This window comes from Lycorma delicatula, chromosome 10, assembly GCF_047948215.1.
Source record: "Lycorma delicatula isolate Av1 chromosome 10, ASM4794821v1, whole genome shotgun sequence".
In the NCBI taxonomy this organism is placed as follows: Eukaryota; Metazoa; Arthropoda; class Insecta; order Hemiptera; family Fulgoridae; genus Lycorma; species Lycorma delicatula.
The window spans coordinates 11,734,820-11,754,759 of NC_134464.1; the positions used below are offsets into that span (position 1 = coordinate 11,734,820).

Here is a 19,940-nt window from a genome sequence, read left to right on the forward strand (position 1 = left end):
TTATAAAACAGTACAGCCTGCATATGAATGGTAATTTATAAACTAACTTACACTGTATTCAATACAATATTATTAAAAAAAATAATCAAACTATTTTGACAAAGAATATATTTTTTTATGTCAGGAAGGGTTGTATTTATCTGTTTTGTGAAAAGTGCAGATGGTGATAAGTAATGATAACGAAACGATCAACTGATAAAAAAATTCTTGACTTTAACCAGGAATTAAATCCCAGTCCTTTAGTTTAGCATATTACCTAGCGACTGAGTCAATGAAGCAAACAGAAAAAGGAGAGGAGGATATTGGGCGATAGAAAAAAAAAGTAGTTTATTTCTGATAACACCAACCGTATAATGTACAACACCAGTTATAAAATATAACATTGCCGTATAATGTAATACCAAGTTTTAAAAACTATCATGATGACGCATACTCAATATTTCTCATTACCACATACAAGTGAATTGTATAGCCCTTGATGAATGTAGTATAATAATATAATTAGAATTTCTCAAAACAGTAGTTAAGTTTTAGTTTGGTACAGGTTGTAAAATGAATTTGTCATGGTAATTTAGAACAATCATAGTGTTACATCAAAGCTTAAATTATTACACCAATTTATTATGGCTATTAATTATACAATTAGAAGAGAGATTGATCAAGAGTATAAAGTGATTCATCGATTTTAAGCATAACTGTCTATTATTCTCTTTATCAACCAAATGATTATTAATTACATAAATAAATGTTACGTAACAAATTTTAAAGCATATATAATTTGTAATAATAAAAAAGAAAATAAACACTAATACATGTTGACCTATTCATGTAATGACATAAACTTGATTGATGTATTGTAATGATGAATAAATATAAAAAATATATGATAAAAAATAGATAATAATTACTGAACGGAAGATATACTTACGGCTTTCACTTTTCTATATACACATTGAAGCAGACACTAAAAAAAAGGAAAAATAATTAATTTGCATTATTCAATTACAATTTAATAGACACAATTATATTTGTATTTTTTAAATTACTTAGTTACTGATATGTATTATTAACTTTGTAATTAATTAAATTACAACACATTTTGTAACAATTTGATAATAAGTAACTATAATGAAAACAACTGCATCATAAACATTGTTACCAACTGCTATAACTTACCATGTCTTTAATTAAACCATCATCTTCAAAAAAGATCTGTTGATTAGCCATTTCATACTTTTGTTTAAATTTATAGATATAAAATTTCTGAAGTATACTCATTTTTTTACTGTTAAAAAATTTCCAAAATTTTTGACTGATGATGAAAGATCCCGTGAAAGTCAACTGTTGGTATTAGTTTTTTAGATTTTCTGTTACTGTATTTGGTGGTTAATTTGTGTTTTGATATATATTTAGACCAGACTGTGAATTTTAGAAGCAGTATTTATCCAAACTAATTAACAAAAATGAAAATACAAATGGTAAGGTTGATGAATTACAATAAAATGATCTTGAAAAAGGTGTTCAGAGAGTCACATAAATGAAAAATCCACAGCGTGATTGTGTTGTAATCTCTCATGTCGGAACTATTATCACAATCCCTGTAAGATTAGCCAAATAGAACAAAATACTAGGTGTGATCAAAAAGTATAACACTTTTGCTCATAAAAACAAAAATACTTAACCCATTTAGTTAAATAATTATCCTCTTTCGTTGTAACACACTTATCCCAGCAATCCATTGTTGGGGGCATTTTTCAAAGTAATTTTTAGTGAGAATGAAAGTCCTATTGTTGCATTTCTTTTGATCTCTTCTCTGTATTTAAATCTTTTTACTTTAAATGTTATTTAAAGCCTAACAAAGAGCCAAAAATCACAAGGAGTGATGTTTGATGAGTAAGGACTCTACTGAAGTTCCTGTGTTTTGCTAAGAATATCTGGATAAGTAGTGATGCATGCACTGGAGCATTGTTCTGATGAATTTTCAAATCGCTGAATTTTCTCAAAGCTGTGGTTTCTTGTATCAAACAGCATTTCTTAGCCGATGAAGAACAGTTATGTCATACTCTTTATTGACAGTTAGTTCTTGAGGAGCATACTCATGAAGAACCATGCCTTGATAACCAAGACCTCGTCGACCATAACCTTCACATTACTTTATGATTGTCTGGCTTTCTTCTGTTGCGAAAAACTTGGAGTTTTCCAACGGGATGACTAAGCCTTTGTCTCAAGAACCACAGTCAGAGACCCAAGTTTCACCTCCAGTTGATATTTTCATAAAATCAGGATTACTACTAGCACAGTCCAACATGTCTTGTGAAAGTTGCAGTTGGTTTTCCTTTTGTTCGTTAAGTACACTATTCACCCATTTTACCTTCACTACTGCTAAACAACAACTGGCTCCAATTGCAGCAAAACAGTGCATCACATGCTACCAATATGAGTCAAGGTCACACTCCATGACACTTCCCCTTCTGCAGAACTAGTGCAATAAAAATAAGGTCAAATACTTTTTGATCATACTTTGTACTTTAAAAATTACAATTAATCATTTACAATAGTGAAAAATTCTGCATACTTAATAAAAAAAAATTCAGTAAATATTTTACAGATAATTTAATATGACATTAAGATATTTTCGATCACAGGTCATAATTCAACATGAGGTTAATTTAACACAGCAATTAAGAACTTTCTATGAAAAAGACAGATAGATCCAGGTATAGCGGTACAGTTAAATTGTAATGCTGCCAATTCCTCAATTCTATCTCTAAATCATCTAATTGTGATGGGACACTCGATATCCTAACTAGGTGAAGCTACTGTGTAACACATTCACAATATCATTTTAACAATGTAGATATAGCTACTTACAAATTCTAATTAATCAACCGTATAAAATAATGTAAATATCAATAAAATTTATATAAGAAAATATTGGATTAAAGCCTGATTAAAACACTTACACCAGCAATTCTTTTTTCTTCTCCAGTAAAAATCTCACGCCTCCTTCTGTTTGATTTAACATAATCTGGTGTATCAGTTAAAACATTTAAAGCCTCTGTAAAACAGAAATAAATTAATATAAACAGTGATGATAAATTTGAAAATGTAACTTATTTTCTTATTTATTAATATTAATAACTAATTTGTCCCTCCCCGCTTTGGAACCCTGCACATTCCAGCTCCAACAGTACTCATTATAAAATATCATAAAAATATTTCTATTATAAAATATCAAAACAATAATAAAATATGATTTTGTTTTCATGAAATGAAAAGCAACTTTTTTAAATTATCCTTTTTACAGTACACACTCTTTAAAAGTGCCCCAATAAATTTTTCACCAAATTGTACTTGGGCCCAGATAATAGTCATGATCCCAGTCACCATTCCACACTTTCGATAATTATTTTTTTGTTTTTGGGATGGGGAGATTTAGTTTTTATATATTAACAGCCTTCACAAGAATTTTTCCCACACAAGTTTTTGTCAGAATGTACCTAAATACTCTGAGAAAATAGTAATGTGTTGAAATAGTGAGAAAATAGTAAAGGAAGGAGAATTGTCCCCTTGTCCAATTTTTATAAAAATTCTTTCTTGATACATGAGTCACCGCACCAAATATCACGAATATACAGAGTGATTCAAAGAAACGGGAAATTTTGAAAGTTGTGTTGGTAGCCGTGGGCGATTGGTACCACTTGATAAGTGGCGCCAGCCTCTCTAACCTAACCTGCCATTTAGTTGTCATGGATCCTTGGAGTGGTGCGCAACGTGCATTTGCTATCAAAGCGTTTTACAAAAACAATGACAGTGTGGAGGGAGCGCGTAGAGAATTTCGCCGTCATTTTAATCTGGGACGGCACGACCGTGTTCCATCATCACATGCAATTAAAACATGGATATCTAATTTTGAGATTCGGCAATGAAAAAGAAACCTCCAGGCCGTGAGCGAACCGCCCGTACACCACAGAATGTTCAAGCTTTACAAGATGCTGTCACACGAAGTCCACATCGGTCAATCCGTCGTCTCTCAGCATCTTTGCAATTGCATAGTTCAAGTGTTCGAAGAATGTTAGTGAAGGACTTGCAATACCATCCGTACAAGTTGCAGATCGTCCAGGAACTGAAACCGAACGATTCAGTTGTGCGAACACAATTCTGTAACGTAATGCTTCAGAAGATAAATGATAACGAAGAGTTTGTTCACGAACTGTGGATGTCAGACGAAGCGCATTTCCAGCTCAGTGGATTTGTTAACGAGCAAAATTTCAGATACTGGGCACAAGAAAATCCTACGCAGCTACACCAGCGTCCGTTGCACAGCCAGAAAGTGACCGTGTGGTGTGCTATGTCATCTTACGGTGTTATAGGCCCTTATTTTTTTGAGGATGACAACGATCTTGCGATTACAGTGACGTCGGCTCGTTACGTAGCCGTGCTTGAAACCTTTGTTGTGGAACAACAAAAGAGATTTCCACCGATTCTTAACACAGCCTGGTTTCAACAAGACGGAGCAACGTCACATACTGCACGAATATCGATGGCGGCTGTACGCCGAGTGTTTGGACAACGTGTCATTTCACGAAATGGTGACATTAGATGGCCTCCCAGATCGCCTGATCTCTCAGCTTGCGATTACTTTTAGTGGGGTTATCTTAAAAACAAAGTGTTCCACAGTAGACCTGCTGCAATGGAAGAACTTAAGGCAAAGATCCGAGAAGCAATTGCGGAAATTCCAGTTGAGATGTTACGTCAAACCATGACAATTTAACGAAGAGACTTCGTGAGTGTTTACGTAGAAGAGGTCACCTGGAAGATGTCGTCTTTAAAAAATAAACTAAAATGTATGTATCCTAAAATGGCAACATTTGTACAATTACATGAAATAAATTTCCCGTTTCTTTGAATCACCTGTACATTCACCCATTCCGGAAATATTAAACAAACTATATACTGACCCACATATACTTCTACAAAGACGTATACGAGTGCAAAAAAGAATAATGTGGGTGAAGAAATTACAATCAATTTTTTTTTATTACATCAGTGGACTAAAGTCAGCTAAAAGTTATATTTAAAAAACAAATAACATCAATATATTTAGAAAGTATTTTTTTTCAGTGACTAATAATAAAAATTTTTTTTTTTTTAACAGCTTGTCAAAATTAAGCAATACTTTAATTTATAAATTATTAACTTTCAATTGCTTTATCAGTATGACTAGTTCCTCCTGTAAAGAAGCTGCATAATTGGCTGAACTCAATTTCAGTATATGACATAGCAAAAACAATATGGAGTACTTGATAACAATAAAGTAAAATGTAGTACTATTTTTTAAAACAATCAAATGTTTTTTATGTTGTTTATGTTTATTACTTTACAACAAATAAACATAGTCGACTGACCTTATTAGAACTTCTATGTAACAACAATTCATTATGAACATACAAGTTCACTTATTAACAAAGAAACTTTATGTGCTATAACAACACAACAAAGCTAGCTAGCTCTTGCTTATACTAGTACAATAATAAGTTTAAATTTCTTAATTATCAGGAAAACTAAGTACAATTATCATTTTATAATAAAAATTACAAGGTCAAAGCAAACAATTTATGTACCAAACATTTTTAAAGTGTCAAAGTGAACAGTACCAAAGTATCGGAAATTTTATAAAAAGAAATAAATGAATCGATGAAATTCATCTAAAATTAATGTTTCTGACCATAATGGTCAGCAATGAAAATTATTTTAAACTTAAACTTTTTAGAAACAAACAAGACCAAATTTAATAATGAAGTAATTTTTAAAAGACTTCATAATGTTTTCAACTGTTCTTGTGGCCATCTCCATCTTTGGTGTGAATTTTATTGCTGTTTTCATGCTGATGTCAGTTGTGCTGGTAGTTTTTTTAATTAGGCATATATGTTATTCTGAATGTGACTGAAAAGTGATGAATTTGAATTTTGTTTTTTCATTGAACATACTATCACTGTGTATTTTATACTATGTATTATCATTGTATATGTGCATACATGTGTGTGTGTGTGTGTGTGTGTGTGAGAAAAGTAAATGTTGATGAGTTGGTAATTCACATCTTTGAGATAGCAAATATTAACTCAATGTTGTTTTAGAGGCCTATTTAAAGCTTTATTTAAAGTCTTTAGTGTTAAGCTTTTAGAACAGTCTCCTGGTGATATAGAATAAATTAACGATATAAAATATTCAACACACACTCAAATACATAAAATAGCATAATCATTGATATACTCCTTCGAAAAATAAATAAAAACAAAAAAAACATTATGCTCAAAACATAATTACTAAATAAACACAATGACAATGTAATATACAAACTGAACTGTCTTGATTGCACAATGTTCTACACTGGTCAAACAAGATGTGACTTCTAAGAAAGATACAATATATACATAAAACCTGCCATAACAACATTGCCAAATTCACTATTTGCCAACTATCTCATAAATGCATATTACAAATCAATTATATATATTTAATAAAACCTTGGTATTCTTTATAATTACATAAAAAGGAATTCATCTTGAAATACTCATGACATAAACTCAACTACGCAATATAAATTAAATCCAATAATTTGTTCACCTCTGTTCTGTGTAATAACACCAACCTGTTGTTAATTTAATTTGTACATTTTTTAATTTGGTTTAACATTGCTAGCAATAGATACCACAGATAAATAAATGTCAATGTTAGAACTTACAACATCATAAAGAATCATGCTTTTAACTTGCCCCCCTCAGATTTTTCCAACCTTAAATTTAGTGTAACTCAAGAATGACCCACCAATCTTCAACAAATTTTCACATGCACAACTTCTGATACATTACTACAGCATATCTAAATTTCAATGAATTGATGTAATAGTTTTGGAGATTTTCAAGCCACAAAATTTTATACATATACATATATACATACAGTATCTTTCATAAGTTTATGACAAAGTTAAGAATAACCGAAAAAAAAGTATTTCAGTAAAATCTTTATTTTATACAAGTAAAAATACAAAATAAAAATAACAGAGTTAATGCTACATCATTTTTTAAATGTTTAGTATTTTTTATGACCTCCATACGATTTTAGGCATGCTGCTACTCTATCGGGCATTGATTCAATCAATTCCAGACATTTTATTTCGTCACCTGTTGCCACAGACTTGCGATTTGAAGTCGTAACTAAGCCTTATTTTTAGGTTTTCTTTTAGCAAGTTGCAGTGCCATCCAATTTCATAAATTCTGAATTGGATTTAGGTCAGGACTACGAGCAGGCCAGTCCAAAAGTCCCACATCATTTGCCTCAAACCATGCCTTGGTAACTCATGATTTATGGCAAGGTGCGTTGTCTTGCTGGAAGATGAAATTCTCACACAACAGGACATTTTTAATTACTGTTGGTATGCCTGACAATCCAAGTTGGTGTACCTGACACTTTAAATTGATTAGTACATTTTTGAACATTACTCTCTTAAAAACAAAAATTTCTTGAAAATTTTAAAATCACTCAAGTCCTTTTAACTCAAAAAATAATTTTTTTAGAATTTTTCCTCTTACTCTATTGAAAAACTCTAAAACAGCTTTAAAATGATATCTCATTCATTAGCCTAGGTTACATATTTTACGACAAATAGTAATTTCTTTATAAAAAACCGGGCTAATTTTATTTAGCCAAAGACAAACTGACATAAACAGTTTATCTAAGGTGTCCTTAAAATTATGAAAGATACTGTAAATATATATATATATACACACAAGAATATTAAATTCTAGGTGAATGGTATTTTTATACTCCTCATACTTCAAACCACAAAGAAAATTCATTTTTACCCCCCCCCCCCCACATCCACCATGCAACTGAAAGTAATACCATACTTTTCTTCGAAAAGTTGGCAAAAAGATCTTTTTATAATAACTGACACACGCATGAGTACAATAACATTAATCATTAAATACAGCCAGTGAATGATTTAAAATATGAAGTAAGTTTAAAAACTTTGTGTTTTATAGTTCGATTTTTCATTAAAAAAAAGTCTAAAATCTTAAATATGGGTGTAAACTGTTTAAACAAATTAATTGAGAAAGTAAACTGTAAAAGGGTTTCAATAAGGGGAAAATGTATTTTCATTTTTTACAACAAAAGTGTAATTAAAATTATAGAAGATAATTAATTTGTAATTTATAAATGCTATATAATTATGGAAAAAAATAATACAGTAATGCAATTGTAAATTGTATGAGATTTCTGGACAATTTCAATAGCCTATATAAAAATTGTGAAATTAAATAGCTTCCAAACTGTACTTTGTGAATAAAAGGAAAAATTAATACTACATAAAAAATGTTGAAAGAAGAAGAAATATTCAAGTATATCATAAGATCACTTGCTGAAATGTATGCTTAAGCAATAAAACTATACTTGTAAGTACTAAGATTGTGGTTGCAATTCTAATGTAGCTCAAGAATCACCACCGGTAATAAAAGAAAAAGTGAAAGTATTACACAACATACATGGGAATCTTATACTACTTTTAAATTATTAGTGAGAAAGTAACCCAACAAGAGAATAAAATACGCAGTAAATTATACTGTATTATATGGATAAGATTATACCATCATAAAATTCAAACTTATGTATTAAGACAGGATAGAACATGTAGTAAAAAATTATTAACTAATATTTAGGTTAAAAATGAGCAATATTTATTTATGATACAGCCGGGTAACAAACGTGTTTTTATTTGTACAAAAGAAGTTTAAAATATTTGCGTACATTTTTGTTTTACTTACCAGAACAATTTCATTTCATCCGGTACTTTTTATTCAACAACGTTCAAATTAGATACATTTGCGTAACTGCAACTAATTACTTTAGTATCAAAAAAAGGCAACAGAAAGTCCTAAAAGTACACGAGTGTCAAAATAAACACAATGGATTAAACATCCTATATTTACACACGGGTATTGCTACTGTTTCCTATTCTAACGTTAAACATACAATTTGTATATGAAAACAAACACGTCATTATAAACAACAGCAACAAGTTTCCTCGCCTCCGGAAATATCCACTAGAGCGTAGCATCTTCCACAACCGAATCACCATCCAATTCTGTTATAAAACATGTTGCGTGTATTTTTTAAAATAAACACTATTTTTATCATTGCGTATCTGTGTATTTAATCATTAACGAAAAATATTATCACTTTTTTTAATAAGTTTTCAAATACCGGAAAACAATATCAATTTCATTCCATAAATAATACCGGTATCAGAAAGAACATCGTAAAAAGGGAAAGTTAGAGTAATTTATATTTTGTCAGACTGCACCAATACGTAACGAGATAAAGAAATGTTTTCATGTTTACTTAAGTCATTAGGTCTGCGTAACCGTTTGGAATCTAACACCGTCAAGTTTTGTGTTGTCGTATCTAATTTCTTGTTACTTCTCTTCCATTTTCTTTTGTTATTAATGTTTGTTTTGTGGACTATATGTTGCTGAAATTAATGGTTTGTGATTTATGACTGAGCTTGAAATTTCACATTGGACTTTAAGTTTACTTGTAATTGTTTATTGTGTAGTACTTAGTTTGGGAGTTCCTTAAGGACTCCTTTATTACGTGCTTTTGTCAGGAAACTTACTCCTCCGCAGGAGAGCCGATTGTAATTATAATTGTTATTGAGAAGAAAAAAAATTCATTGAAGTACTGAAATAATAAAACTACCATGAAAGAAAGAGATTAATAATTATAAATTTGATTTTTAAAATTAGCAAATTATTAAAAAAAAATTGAAAAATCGAATGTCCCTTTTCTCTAATCTAGTAATCAATCTATCAATCCGAATTTTCAAAAATGAATCAACATGCAATGTTTATAATATTAATATTTATTGAGGAGATTATACTTTAGAAAAGAATAGGAAACAATAAAGAAAAACTTGAAAAACAATACCTTAAAACAGTATTTTTTTTTTTTTTGCTAAAATTTGACTTCAGATTCCCTGAATCAATTTATTCTCTAATTCAGCAATTTATTCTCTAAGAAAAATCAAATTAAAAACTTGTTTTTTCTGAGATTAATTAATTTCTTTGTAATAAGATAAAATGAATAAATAAATAATGCCGAGTAATTTAATTAACTAATATAGATTAAAATCGGTAACTTGGTAGCATTTATCAATTAAAAAAAATCTGATGTGGACAACACATGACTTCCTTGTACGCCTATTAAATTACAATTACACATTTTTTAAAATGAAAAGTACATAAGAAAATTCTCATTAAAAATTTCTGATATCGTTTCATATATTTTTTTTTTGTTATCGTAAGTTTTGTTTTACAAAATGGATTCAGGGATGGTAAAAATGGATATTTCAGTTGAGATCTGGAAACCGAAATTTTTCGCGATCTCAATACTTTCTTTATTTCGTACAAGGAAGTAAAAAAAAATATCAATAAATTGATTAACATCTGACTTTTCGAAGTCGAAGGTTCTGACGATTAAATTCCAGTAAAAGTTAATCGCTTTTATTCAGATTTGAATACTAGATAGTGTTCTTTGTTGGTCGGGTTTCAATTAACCTCTCGTCTCAGAAATCGGCCTAAGTCTATATAACTGAACCGATATACATGTCATAAATATCATCATCTCAGTGGGCCGTGGGAGAGTTGCTTATTGTTCACTAATTGAACAGATTGCAACGTAACATCAGGATAAAAATAAGAAACTGTTTTCACAAGAAATTCAGCCTTATAATTACTTCGCTATAACGATCAGTTATTTAATAAATAATTTACAAGTTATAAAAAAAATACATTTTGTTTATAATAAAGACTATAAAAATCCAATTCCTGAAGATATTGGAAACGTAGAATTTTTAAACGATTTTTTAAGGGATCTAAAATCGGAACGATATTAGATACGAATGACGTGACGAGCTATTAGAAAATGAAATTATGAACGACGATGATATATTATTGAAGGTATAACAAGATGAAATCAAGCTAATGAGGAAGATGAAGAAAAAGAAGAACAAGAATGTGATATAGCCGAAGACGATACAAAAATCCAGCGTACGGAAGGAAAAAGACGTTTTTGACACGGCTACGAATTACGTCGAACAACCTAACGGCACGCATTGCAACGTTCTACGAATGAAAAACTGGAGAGATTACATGTCAAAGCAAAGTGTTACAGCGGCCGAAGAAACGAAAATAAAAAATTATTTAAAACAAAAGTAATTGAATGAATTTTTTAAATTTATACGAGTTTTTTCTTTAATAATTTACTTACAGTCGAATAGTAAAAAACTGAAATTTACTAATGCCCCTACATCGGATCGATCTACTTTTTTTTACAATTCCCTTTAAATGATATTTCATACAATTCTACTGTTTTAATTTAACAGATTTTAGTTACTCCCCTCCCGTTGTGGTTTAGTGTTAAAATTACTCTGATACCGTCAAAATAGATCGTTTTAAGATACGGGCATTTGCTCAATTTAATTTTTCTACGTTTAGCTTTTGAACAGTTATTTAAGAATCGGCAAACTTTACGAAAACCATGTATAAATTTTTAAACCTAAACTTAAATTAAATGTAGTTTCCCTATTACAATTACGTTCAAATTTTATTAATTTAAAAATATTTAATTTTTGTATGAAAATTTTCTCAAGAGATAGGGATTTAAATTTACTGTTATATATTTTTAACATTTAAATGTTTTCTTTGGTAAAATAGACGGAGCATACAGGAAAGTTAAGGAAAATTTTGGGGTACATAAATTAAAATCTAATATAATGTGTTAAACAAAGACAGTACACCAATATGTAATACGAAAGGTAAAGTCGATAGATGGGTGGAATATATTGAAGAGTTATACGGAGGAAATGAATTGGAAAATGGTGTTATAGAGGAAGAAGAGGAAGTTGAGGAGGATGAAATGGGAGAAACAATACTGAGATCTGAATTTAAGAGAGCATTAAAAGATTTAAATGGCAGAAAGGCTCCAGGAATAGACGGAATACCAGTAGAATTACTGCGCAGTGCAGGTGAGGAAGCGATTGATAGATTATACAAGCTGATGTGTAATATTTATGAAAAAGGGGAAGTTCCGTCAGACTTCAAAAAAAGTGTTATAGTCATGATACCAAAGAAAGCAGGGGCAGATAAATGTGAAGAATACAGAACAATTAGTTTAACTAGTCATGCATCAAAAATCTTAACTAGAATTCTATACAGAAGAATTGAGAGAAGAGTGGAAGAAGTGTTAGGAGAAGACCAATTTGGTTTCATGAAAAGTATAGGGACAAGGGAAGCAATTTTAGGCCTCAGATTAATAGTAGAAGAAAGATTAAAGAAAAACAAACCAACATACTTGGCGTTTATAGACCTAGAAAAGGCATTCGATAACGTAGACTGGAATAAAATGTTCAGCATTTTAAAAAAATTAGGGTTCAAATACAGAGATAGAAGAACAATTGCTAACATGTACAGGAACCAAACAGCAACAGTAATAATCGAAGAACATAAGAAAGAAGCCGTAATAAGAAAGGGAGTCCGACAAGGATGTTCCCTATCTCCGTTACTTTTTAATCTTTACATGGAACTAGCAGTTAATGATGTTAAAGAACAATTTAGATTCGGAGTAACAGTACAAGGTGAAAAGATAAAGATGCTACGATTTGCTGATGATATAGTTATTCTAGCCGAGAGTAAAAAGGATTTAGAAGAAACAATGAACGGCATAGATGAAGTCCTACGCAAGAACTATCGCAGGAAAATAAACAAGAACAAAACAAAAGTAATGAAATGTATTAGAAATAACAAAGATGGACCAATGAATGTGAAAATAGGAGGAGAAAAGATAATGGAGGTAGAAGAATTTTGTTATTTGGGAAGTAGAATTACTAAAGATGAACGAAGCAGGAGCGATATAAAATGCCGAATAGCGCAAGCGAAACGAGCCATCAGTCAGAAATATAATTTGTTAACATCAAAAATTAATTTAAATGTCAGGAAAAAAAATTTGAAAGTATATGTTTGGAGTGTCGCTTTATATGGAAGTGAAGCTTGGACAATCGGAGTATCTGAGAAGAAAAGATTAGAAGCTTTTGAAATGCGGTGCTATAGGAGAATGTTAAAAATCAGATGGGTGGATAAAGTGACAAATGAAGAGGTATTGCGGCAAATAGATGAAGAAAGAAGCATCTGGAAAAATATAGTTAAAAGAAGAGACAGACTTATAGGCCACATACTAAGGCAGCCTGGAATAGTCGCTTTAATATTGGAAGGACAGGTAGTAGGAAAAAATTGTGTAGGCAGACCACGTTTGGAATATGTAAAACAAATTGTTAGGGATGTAGGATGTAGGGGGTATACTGAAATGAAACGACTAGCACTAGATAGGGAATCTTGGAGAGCTGCATCAAACCAGTCAAATGACTGAAGACAAAAGAAAAAAATGTTTTCTATACTTAAATAGCTGATAACACAGTTATGGAATTTAAGACTATGGATGGGACTCTTTCCAGAACGCTAAAACGCATTCTGGGAAACTCCTTCAACTGTGGGCTGTTTCTGATTCATGGTTTACACACACAACTTAATTTAAAATATTTATCATTTTATTTAAATATAATACTTTTTTCGTTTTTTTTTTTAATTCAATGATTCTAATTAAACCGCACGGACACACAGTATTTAATTCGCGCTGGTGTAGCAGTATTAGCGGCGACGGTCGGCACTAACTAAACTAATGTAATTTCACAAATTACATAAAACAAATTTCGCTTGTACAGTCGCCAGGCTGGTGTAGCCGTGAGGCTTAACGCACCAGGTACCAAGACGTCTGGGCGATCGAGTTTGAGTCCCGGCCAGACAAGTTACTTTTGTACACTTTAAATGTTATTATTCATTTATTTAATTCTACCGCTCACCTGTGAAATTTTGGGGTGAAGATGTGATTTTGAAAAAACTATTATTTGGAAGTATTGTTATTTTTTAATTTTTAACATACGTCACTAAGAAAAATATGAAGTTAATTAGGGAAAATCTCGAGACCTTGCTGTACAGCCTAGTTGAAAAATTTTTTAAGTTGAAAATTTTAACGGCATCAATGCCTCATGTTTAGAAGACGTCTGACCATGTTCGGTCAAAATCAGTCCAGTAGTTCTGGAGATATAAGATGATTTAGAGGCTGACAATGAACACACACGCGTATGTACGAACATTAACATCCAGAAAATTTCCATCTGTATTATTGGGTTCCTTAGGTGTCAAAACTTCAAGATCCGGTGAAAGATGCATATGCCCAAATCGGACCGATTACTCGTACAATAATTTCTGTTCTAGAGCTATAACGCTAACTAGACGGGAAAGTAAAAATGGATATCTATTATGCTTCGTATGACCAGATTATTAAATTCTTTATATGTAGCCTATAAACGTACTATTTTTCAGTTATTCCTACATTTTATTCAGAAATTTATATACATATAAATTTCTAATATTACTAATTTTACATTTTTAAAAATGACTAATATTTCATTAAAAAAAAAAATTTAATTGTACAAGAATTAATAATATACATAGTGAAAAACTTAAAAACGATCGGAGCTAGCCCAAACTTCCCTAATTTGAGTTCACCTTTAACGCTGCTACCGTCAGTGATATTTCTAGCATGATGAAAGTAACAAGGTGTAGCATTGCGCACAGTATTCGGCGCTTATGCGTATACGCTCGTCCCAAAATCTCATTCTCTACCGGGTTATTTGAACATATAAGTACGGGATTTTGGGACAAAAGTTTTTAGTTGTTCAAAAATTTTACAAAATTTTAAATACATGATAATGATTAAACGAGCTAACAATCGAATATTTATGAATGATTATTCACGTTCAATATGAATTAGTATTATTTGGTACTGATAAAGTTGTAATATTTATTAAAAATAATAATTTTTTTTTTTTAATAATCCTTAATAAAAATAAATATTTTATACAAGTCTATTGATTCTTAAGAGTATTCAAATTGATTGTTAATTAAGATAAAATTCAAAATAATGAATGAAAACCTAAACAAACAAAACATCCAAACAAACGGGGGGCACATCTTATGAAGTACAACTGACACAAAGTCTTCGTGCAGCGTGTGGCTCTGTGGTAACGACTCCTTTTGCTATTCGTGCGGTTCGGTAACGAATCACCGATAATTTTTTTTTTATGCTCATAAAATATTTTTTTTTACTAATATTATTTTCCATTTATTATGTGAAAATATTTAATGCTGTTAAAATGGAAAATCAACTAAATGGGAGATAACTTATTTCAACATTTTATAACTAAAGATCTGATATTATTTATTTTGGTCAATCTTCGGAATTGATGATTTTTTAGTTTAATTAAAAATATTATCGCAAAACAATTTTTGAAAGAAATTGCTTTTAATAATCTAATTTACACGGGAAAATGAGATATTACTTATTTTTTTTACCGATACCAAAATGAATATTACTTTATAATACTGAAATAAAAAGTTGTTGTTTAGTGAAAAATAATTTTATATTCGATAAACATATTTTTCTAACGAGTCAAATGAAATGCAAGGGATTTTCTAGGTAAACCATTTTAAACCGCGTGCAATAAAGAGAACAATTGTTCTGCATTCAGGTTTGATATCTTAATCCGTTTTGTTTTACAACTGACTCGTTTTTTTACCTGGACAAAGCAGAAAAGAATTTTCTCTCTGAAGACACAATTCTGTTTTAGCTTTTACAAGGATAGTTTGTATCTGATTTTTCTCGATTTTATAACTACTCGCTTTTAAACAGTATTTTTTTTTTTATACAAATCTATTCTGATACAAATGTAAATATGCCGTCGTGTTATTTCCCCAATTGTTTGAGCAGAACTGATTCGCTAGCGAAAAAGAACGTGAAATATTTTTCGTTCCCGGAGAATGAAGCATTACAAAGTGTGTGGCTACAAAAATTCGGAAAATCATGTGATAATATAAAAATTGAACATGGTAAGTGTGTTTTTTATCTGAATTTAAATTTTGATGAAATAAATATGAATAAATTTCTAATTCAAATGCCTGTATGGGAAAACTGAAAAGAATATATTACTGGCTAATCGATCAACGGAATGAAATTTTCTCTGAACTTAATGACTTCATCTTCAATTATTATTAAATTTTAAGTTCTAAAATTAATTAATCTAAAAAATTATATGATTTATACAAATTAAATGTTGGCATAGATGAATTGTCTCCTCAGGCTTCAATATAAAGTTAGATTGATTTTTCTAATACATGTTTGGTAAATCCTTTCGTATACACATGTATGTACTGAAATAATAAAGTTACGAAATTTGTAATAAACGAATTTAAACATCATGGCGGGAAAAGGATTTTGGGACGAGCCACCGCGCAACGCTGGGTGTGCGACACCTTGTTAATTTCATCATGATTTCTAGTATCACTATTGTCGCTATTACACTATAGCGCCACTACTGGTTATTTTTGTTACTACTCTCGTCTTCTGTTGGTTACAAACTGTTCGTATACTTCACGTACATACAAAAGTCACGCCGAAGCTAGTCAAAATAGATTCAGGGATGGTCAAAATGGATATTTCCGTTGAAATCTGAAAACCATTTAATGAATAAATAAATTAAGTTTAGAAATAAAAGTCAAATTAAAATTTTAAATAATATTATTATTATTAGGCTTAGTGTTCCCTTTGAGCCGCAAAAGCAGCGATCATTTATTTGGTAGCCGAATGGACCATACCGAATTGCTTTTATGAATACTAATTTTTTTAAAAATATCTATATTCAGAGTTATTATGTTGTTAAAGAATACGAAAAGATTTACTTTTACGTTAAATAAATTCGTGACAAGATTTATATTAGCTGGATTATTTCAGTCCGATTTTTACAGTATTCCATTATAAATTCACTTTACTAAGAAAACTTGTAATTTAATCAAACCACAACTGTAGAATAACAGCAAATCGAATAAAGTATTATTTCTTAATATGAGTACAAAAAACGAAGATCAAATCACGGAAGGAAAAAACTACTCATATTTAATATTTCTCAAGCGGTTTTTTTTTTTAATATTCTTATAGCAACCTTATTATTATTACTATTTCTTCAGTGTTATGCAGCAATAACCGGGTTTACTTTTCTTTTTAAATCATTATTTTTATCATATATCTTATCTATCATATATAAATTCATTAATATTCTTTTATATAAAAATGGAAAGCAACTAACCACCGATTCGGTATATGATTCCTTAATGATATAATTTGGAGTATACAATGACTATATACACGTGTGAATGTGCTGTGCAAAAGATGAAATTTACTTAACTTTTCATGTATTACTTAATTTAGCCTACTTATTATTTCCTTATAATTAAAAAAAAAAAAAAATCTGATGTAGACACCACATGGCTTCCTTGTAACCTATTAAATTACATATACAGATTTTTAAAAGTACATAACATTTTATTTCATTAATAACTTACTGATATTTTTCCATAATTTTTATTTTATTGTTATTGTTGAATTATTATTTATCGTAAAATATTTTTTTGCAACGAGAGGTTAATTATTAATAAATCAGTATATTTAAATAAAAAAAAAAAAAAAAAAATTAAAAAAAAAGGAGATGTCTGATTCAAACCGATGTGCCTTCCCCTTATAAGATCCAAATATTTCATTAATTAAAATTTCAATTTGCTATAACTCTGAAACCAATAAAAATAAGTACCACTTATGAATCGTTGAAAAGCTCTCAATGAGGGCTTATTACTGCAGTTAAGAAAAAATCCTAACGTTTATGGATTTTGAACTTTTTTGGACGATTTTTGTTCGATCTATTGCAATGATAAGGGGACAACTAGATGTTACAACAGTCCTAAATCCAAAATTTTAACATACTACGGCTAATCGTTTCTGAGTTATGGAATGCAAAGTTGGCAGGAGTTTATTACTCCCTACTCCATCGCAGAACCTGGACAGAGTCCCTTGCTGCTGGATCATTCTAATCGGGCTTGTTTTTTTAAAAGGGTTAATTTTAAATAGCGGGTCTAATTTTTTCAAGTTTTGTTTATTATTATTTAGTGTTTTAAGGACGGATTTAATTGCATTCCAATCCGTTGTTAATCCAGCGTTATCGAACCCATTTTACGGGCCGACCGCGGAAGGCTAGGTTTATAAAGCCTGTCCTCCCGACGTAATTCCCCTTCAGACCGTCCACTGAAGTCCTTTCGGTGCTAACTCTTTAATAGGCTAGCAGGAATACGCCACAACGGGGCACTAACTGTAAGGAGGGAGCAATGCGTCCCCTTTTCCGGAGGAGTCGCAATTGCTGGGTTATTTTGTCTTATTGTAAGTTTTGAAATAGGAGAGGTTGTGTAGAAGCTCTTCATCCGCTTCTGGTATGGTTGCCCTTCAGGACGCATCTCTGCTGGGCTCTGTTCCGGACTCCAGTCCGTGATGTTGGGACGAGTAGAGGATCTTCCTTCTTCTTCATCTTCTTCTTCTCCCTCTTCTTTCTGAGTTATGCATACGTTCTTGAGTTATGCATATACATACGTCACGCCGAAACTAGTAAAAATTGATTCCGAAATGGTCAAAATGGATGGTTTCGTTAAAATATGAAAACCGAAGTTTTTTCGATCACAATACTTCTTTTAGTAGTAGTATTTAAAAAAATATTTTGTAACCGAATATACATTTTATCTAAATTACGTTAGATAAAATTTCAATCATTTTCAAGTTATAATTTATTAATAATATTTTTACAAAAAAGAAATCGGCTACGTTCTATCAAATCATCCGTGTCTGGTTCCTCCTTTATCTCCTTACCTTTTTGAGACCTGGATTTGAAAATTTAGTTAGATCAATGCCCCATTATAGAAGTTAATTTGATAAAATTTAACAATTTTTATTCAGTCAATCACAAATATTAACGCAGATAGATATTACATATGAATGAGCAGAATCTATCCTCTGTTTGTAATATTTCTCAACGTTTCAAATATCTGAGGACAAAACAAAAATGGAAAGAACGATTTTGATATGATTACAGTGTACTTTCTTCTTTTAGTGTAGTTGCGCTATGCTACATCTTTGAAGAAAAGACAACAAAAAAATTATAATTTCTCAGAGCTATGCAAAAGTTATCTGTCCTAATATTAAAAATTTATAAAATTATTTGTTTAAAATTTTAAACGGGTAGTTTCATACTCTGTTGTGGTGAAAAGTAAAGTAACACACTCTGTTGTGTGTGTTCACACACACACAGGGGTTAAATTGTTGGACATAGTCGTATATATAAAAAAGCATATGATTCATTATTAATGTCCAGCAAAAACTACTGAAGATTAACTGATGAAAATTTGTATACATGTTCTTCTTACGGTGTAAATGCACACTAAGAAATTTTTTTTTGAAATTGCAAGTTCAAAAGGTTAAAATGGTGTAACAATGAAATTTACTATTTTTTATTTTAATTCGTCGGTAACAAACGAAGATATCAACTTGATTTTTGGGTGTGTATAATCTTCAAGTGAATATTAAAATTTTTTTTTTTTTAATTCGATCTTGAAAGGGATGAATCATTAAAAAATTTCGAACCACGATTACAAATTTCCCCTATTTCCAACTAAATGAGATATTCAGAGGAAGAACGATGCTGCAGGTGTTGGACCGTAAAGCATCATGTGGTAAACTGCAAGGGGTCAGAGAGGTCGAGGTTGTGATTTAACTGTGGTGGTGAGGGTCACCTTAGGGACAAGTGTATAGCTGGCACCAGGTGCGTCGGCGAAAGGAGTACCGCAGTTTTGGCAGCAGGATGTCAACCAAGGCTTCAAAATGAAGATTATTCAAGT

The 19,940-nt window shown here is 30.7% G+C and overlaps 1 protein-coding gene across 1 annotated transcript in view; it reads right to left on the reverse strand.

Moving 5' to 3' along the window:
- Window positions 1-19,940, reverse strand: part of Obp73a (Odorant-binding protein 73a) — a 134,795-nt gene that overhangs the window by 33,740 nt on the left and 81,115 nt on the right. Inside the window, exons 3-4 of the mRNA XM_075376592.1 lie at window positions 2,964-3,058; window positions 929-964 (exon numbers count right to left, since the gene is read on the reverse strand). Coding sequence (XP_075232707.1) covers window positions 929-964; window positions 2,964-3,058 — 131 coding nt within the window. The remainder of the gene's footprint in view (window positions 1-928; window positions 965-2,963; window positions 3,059-19,940) is intronic.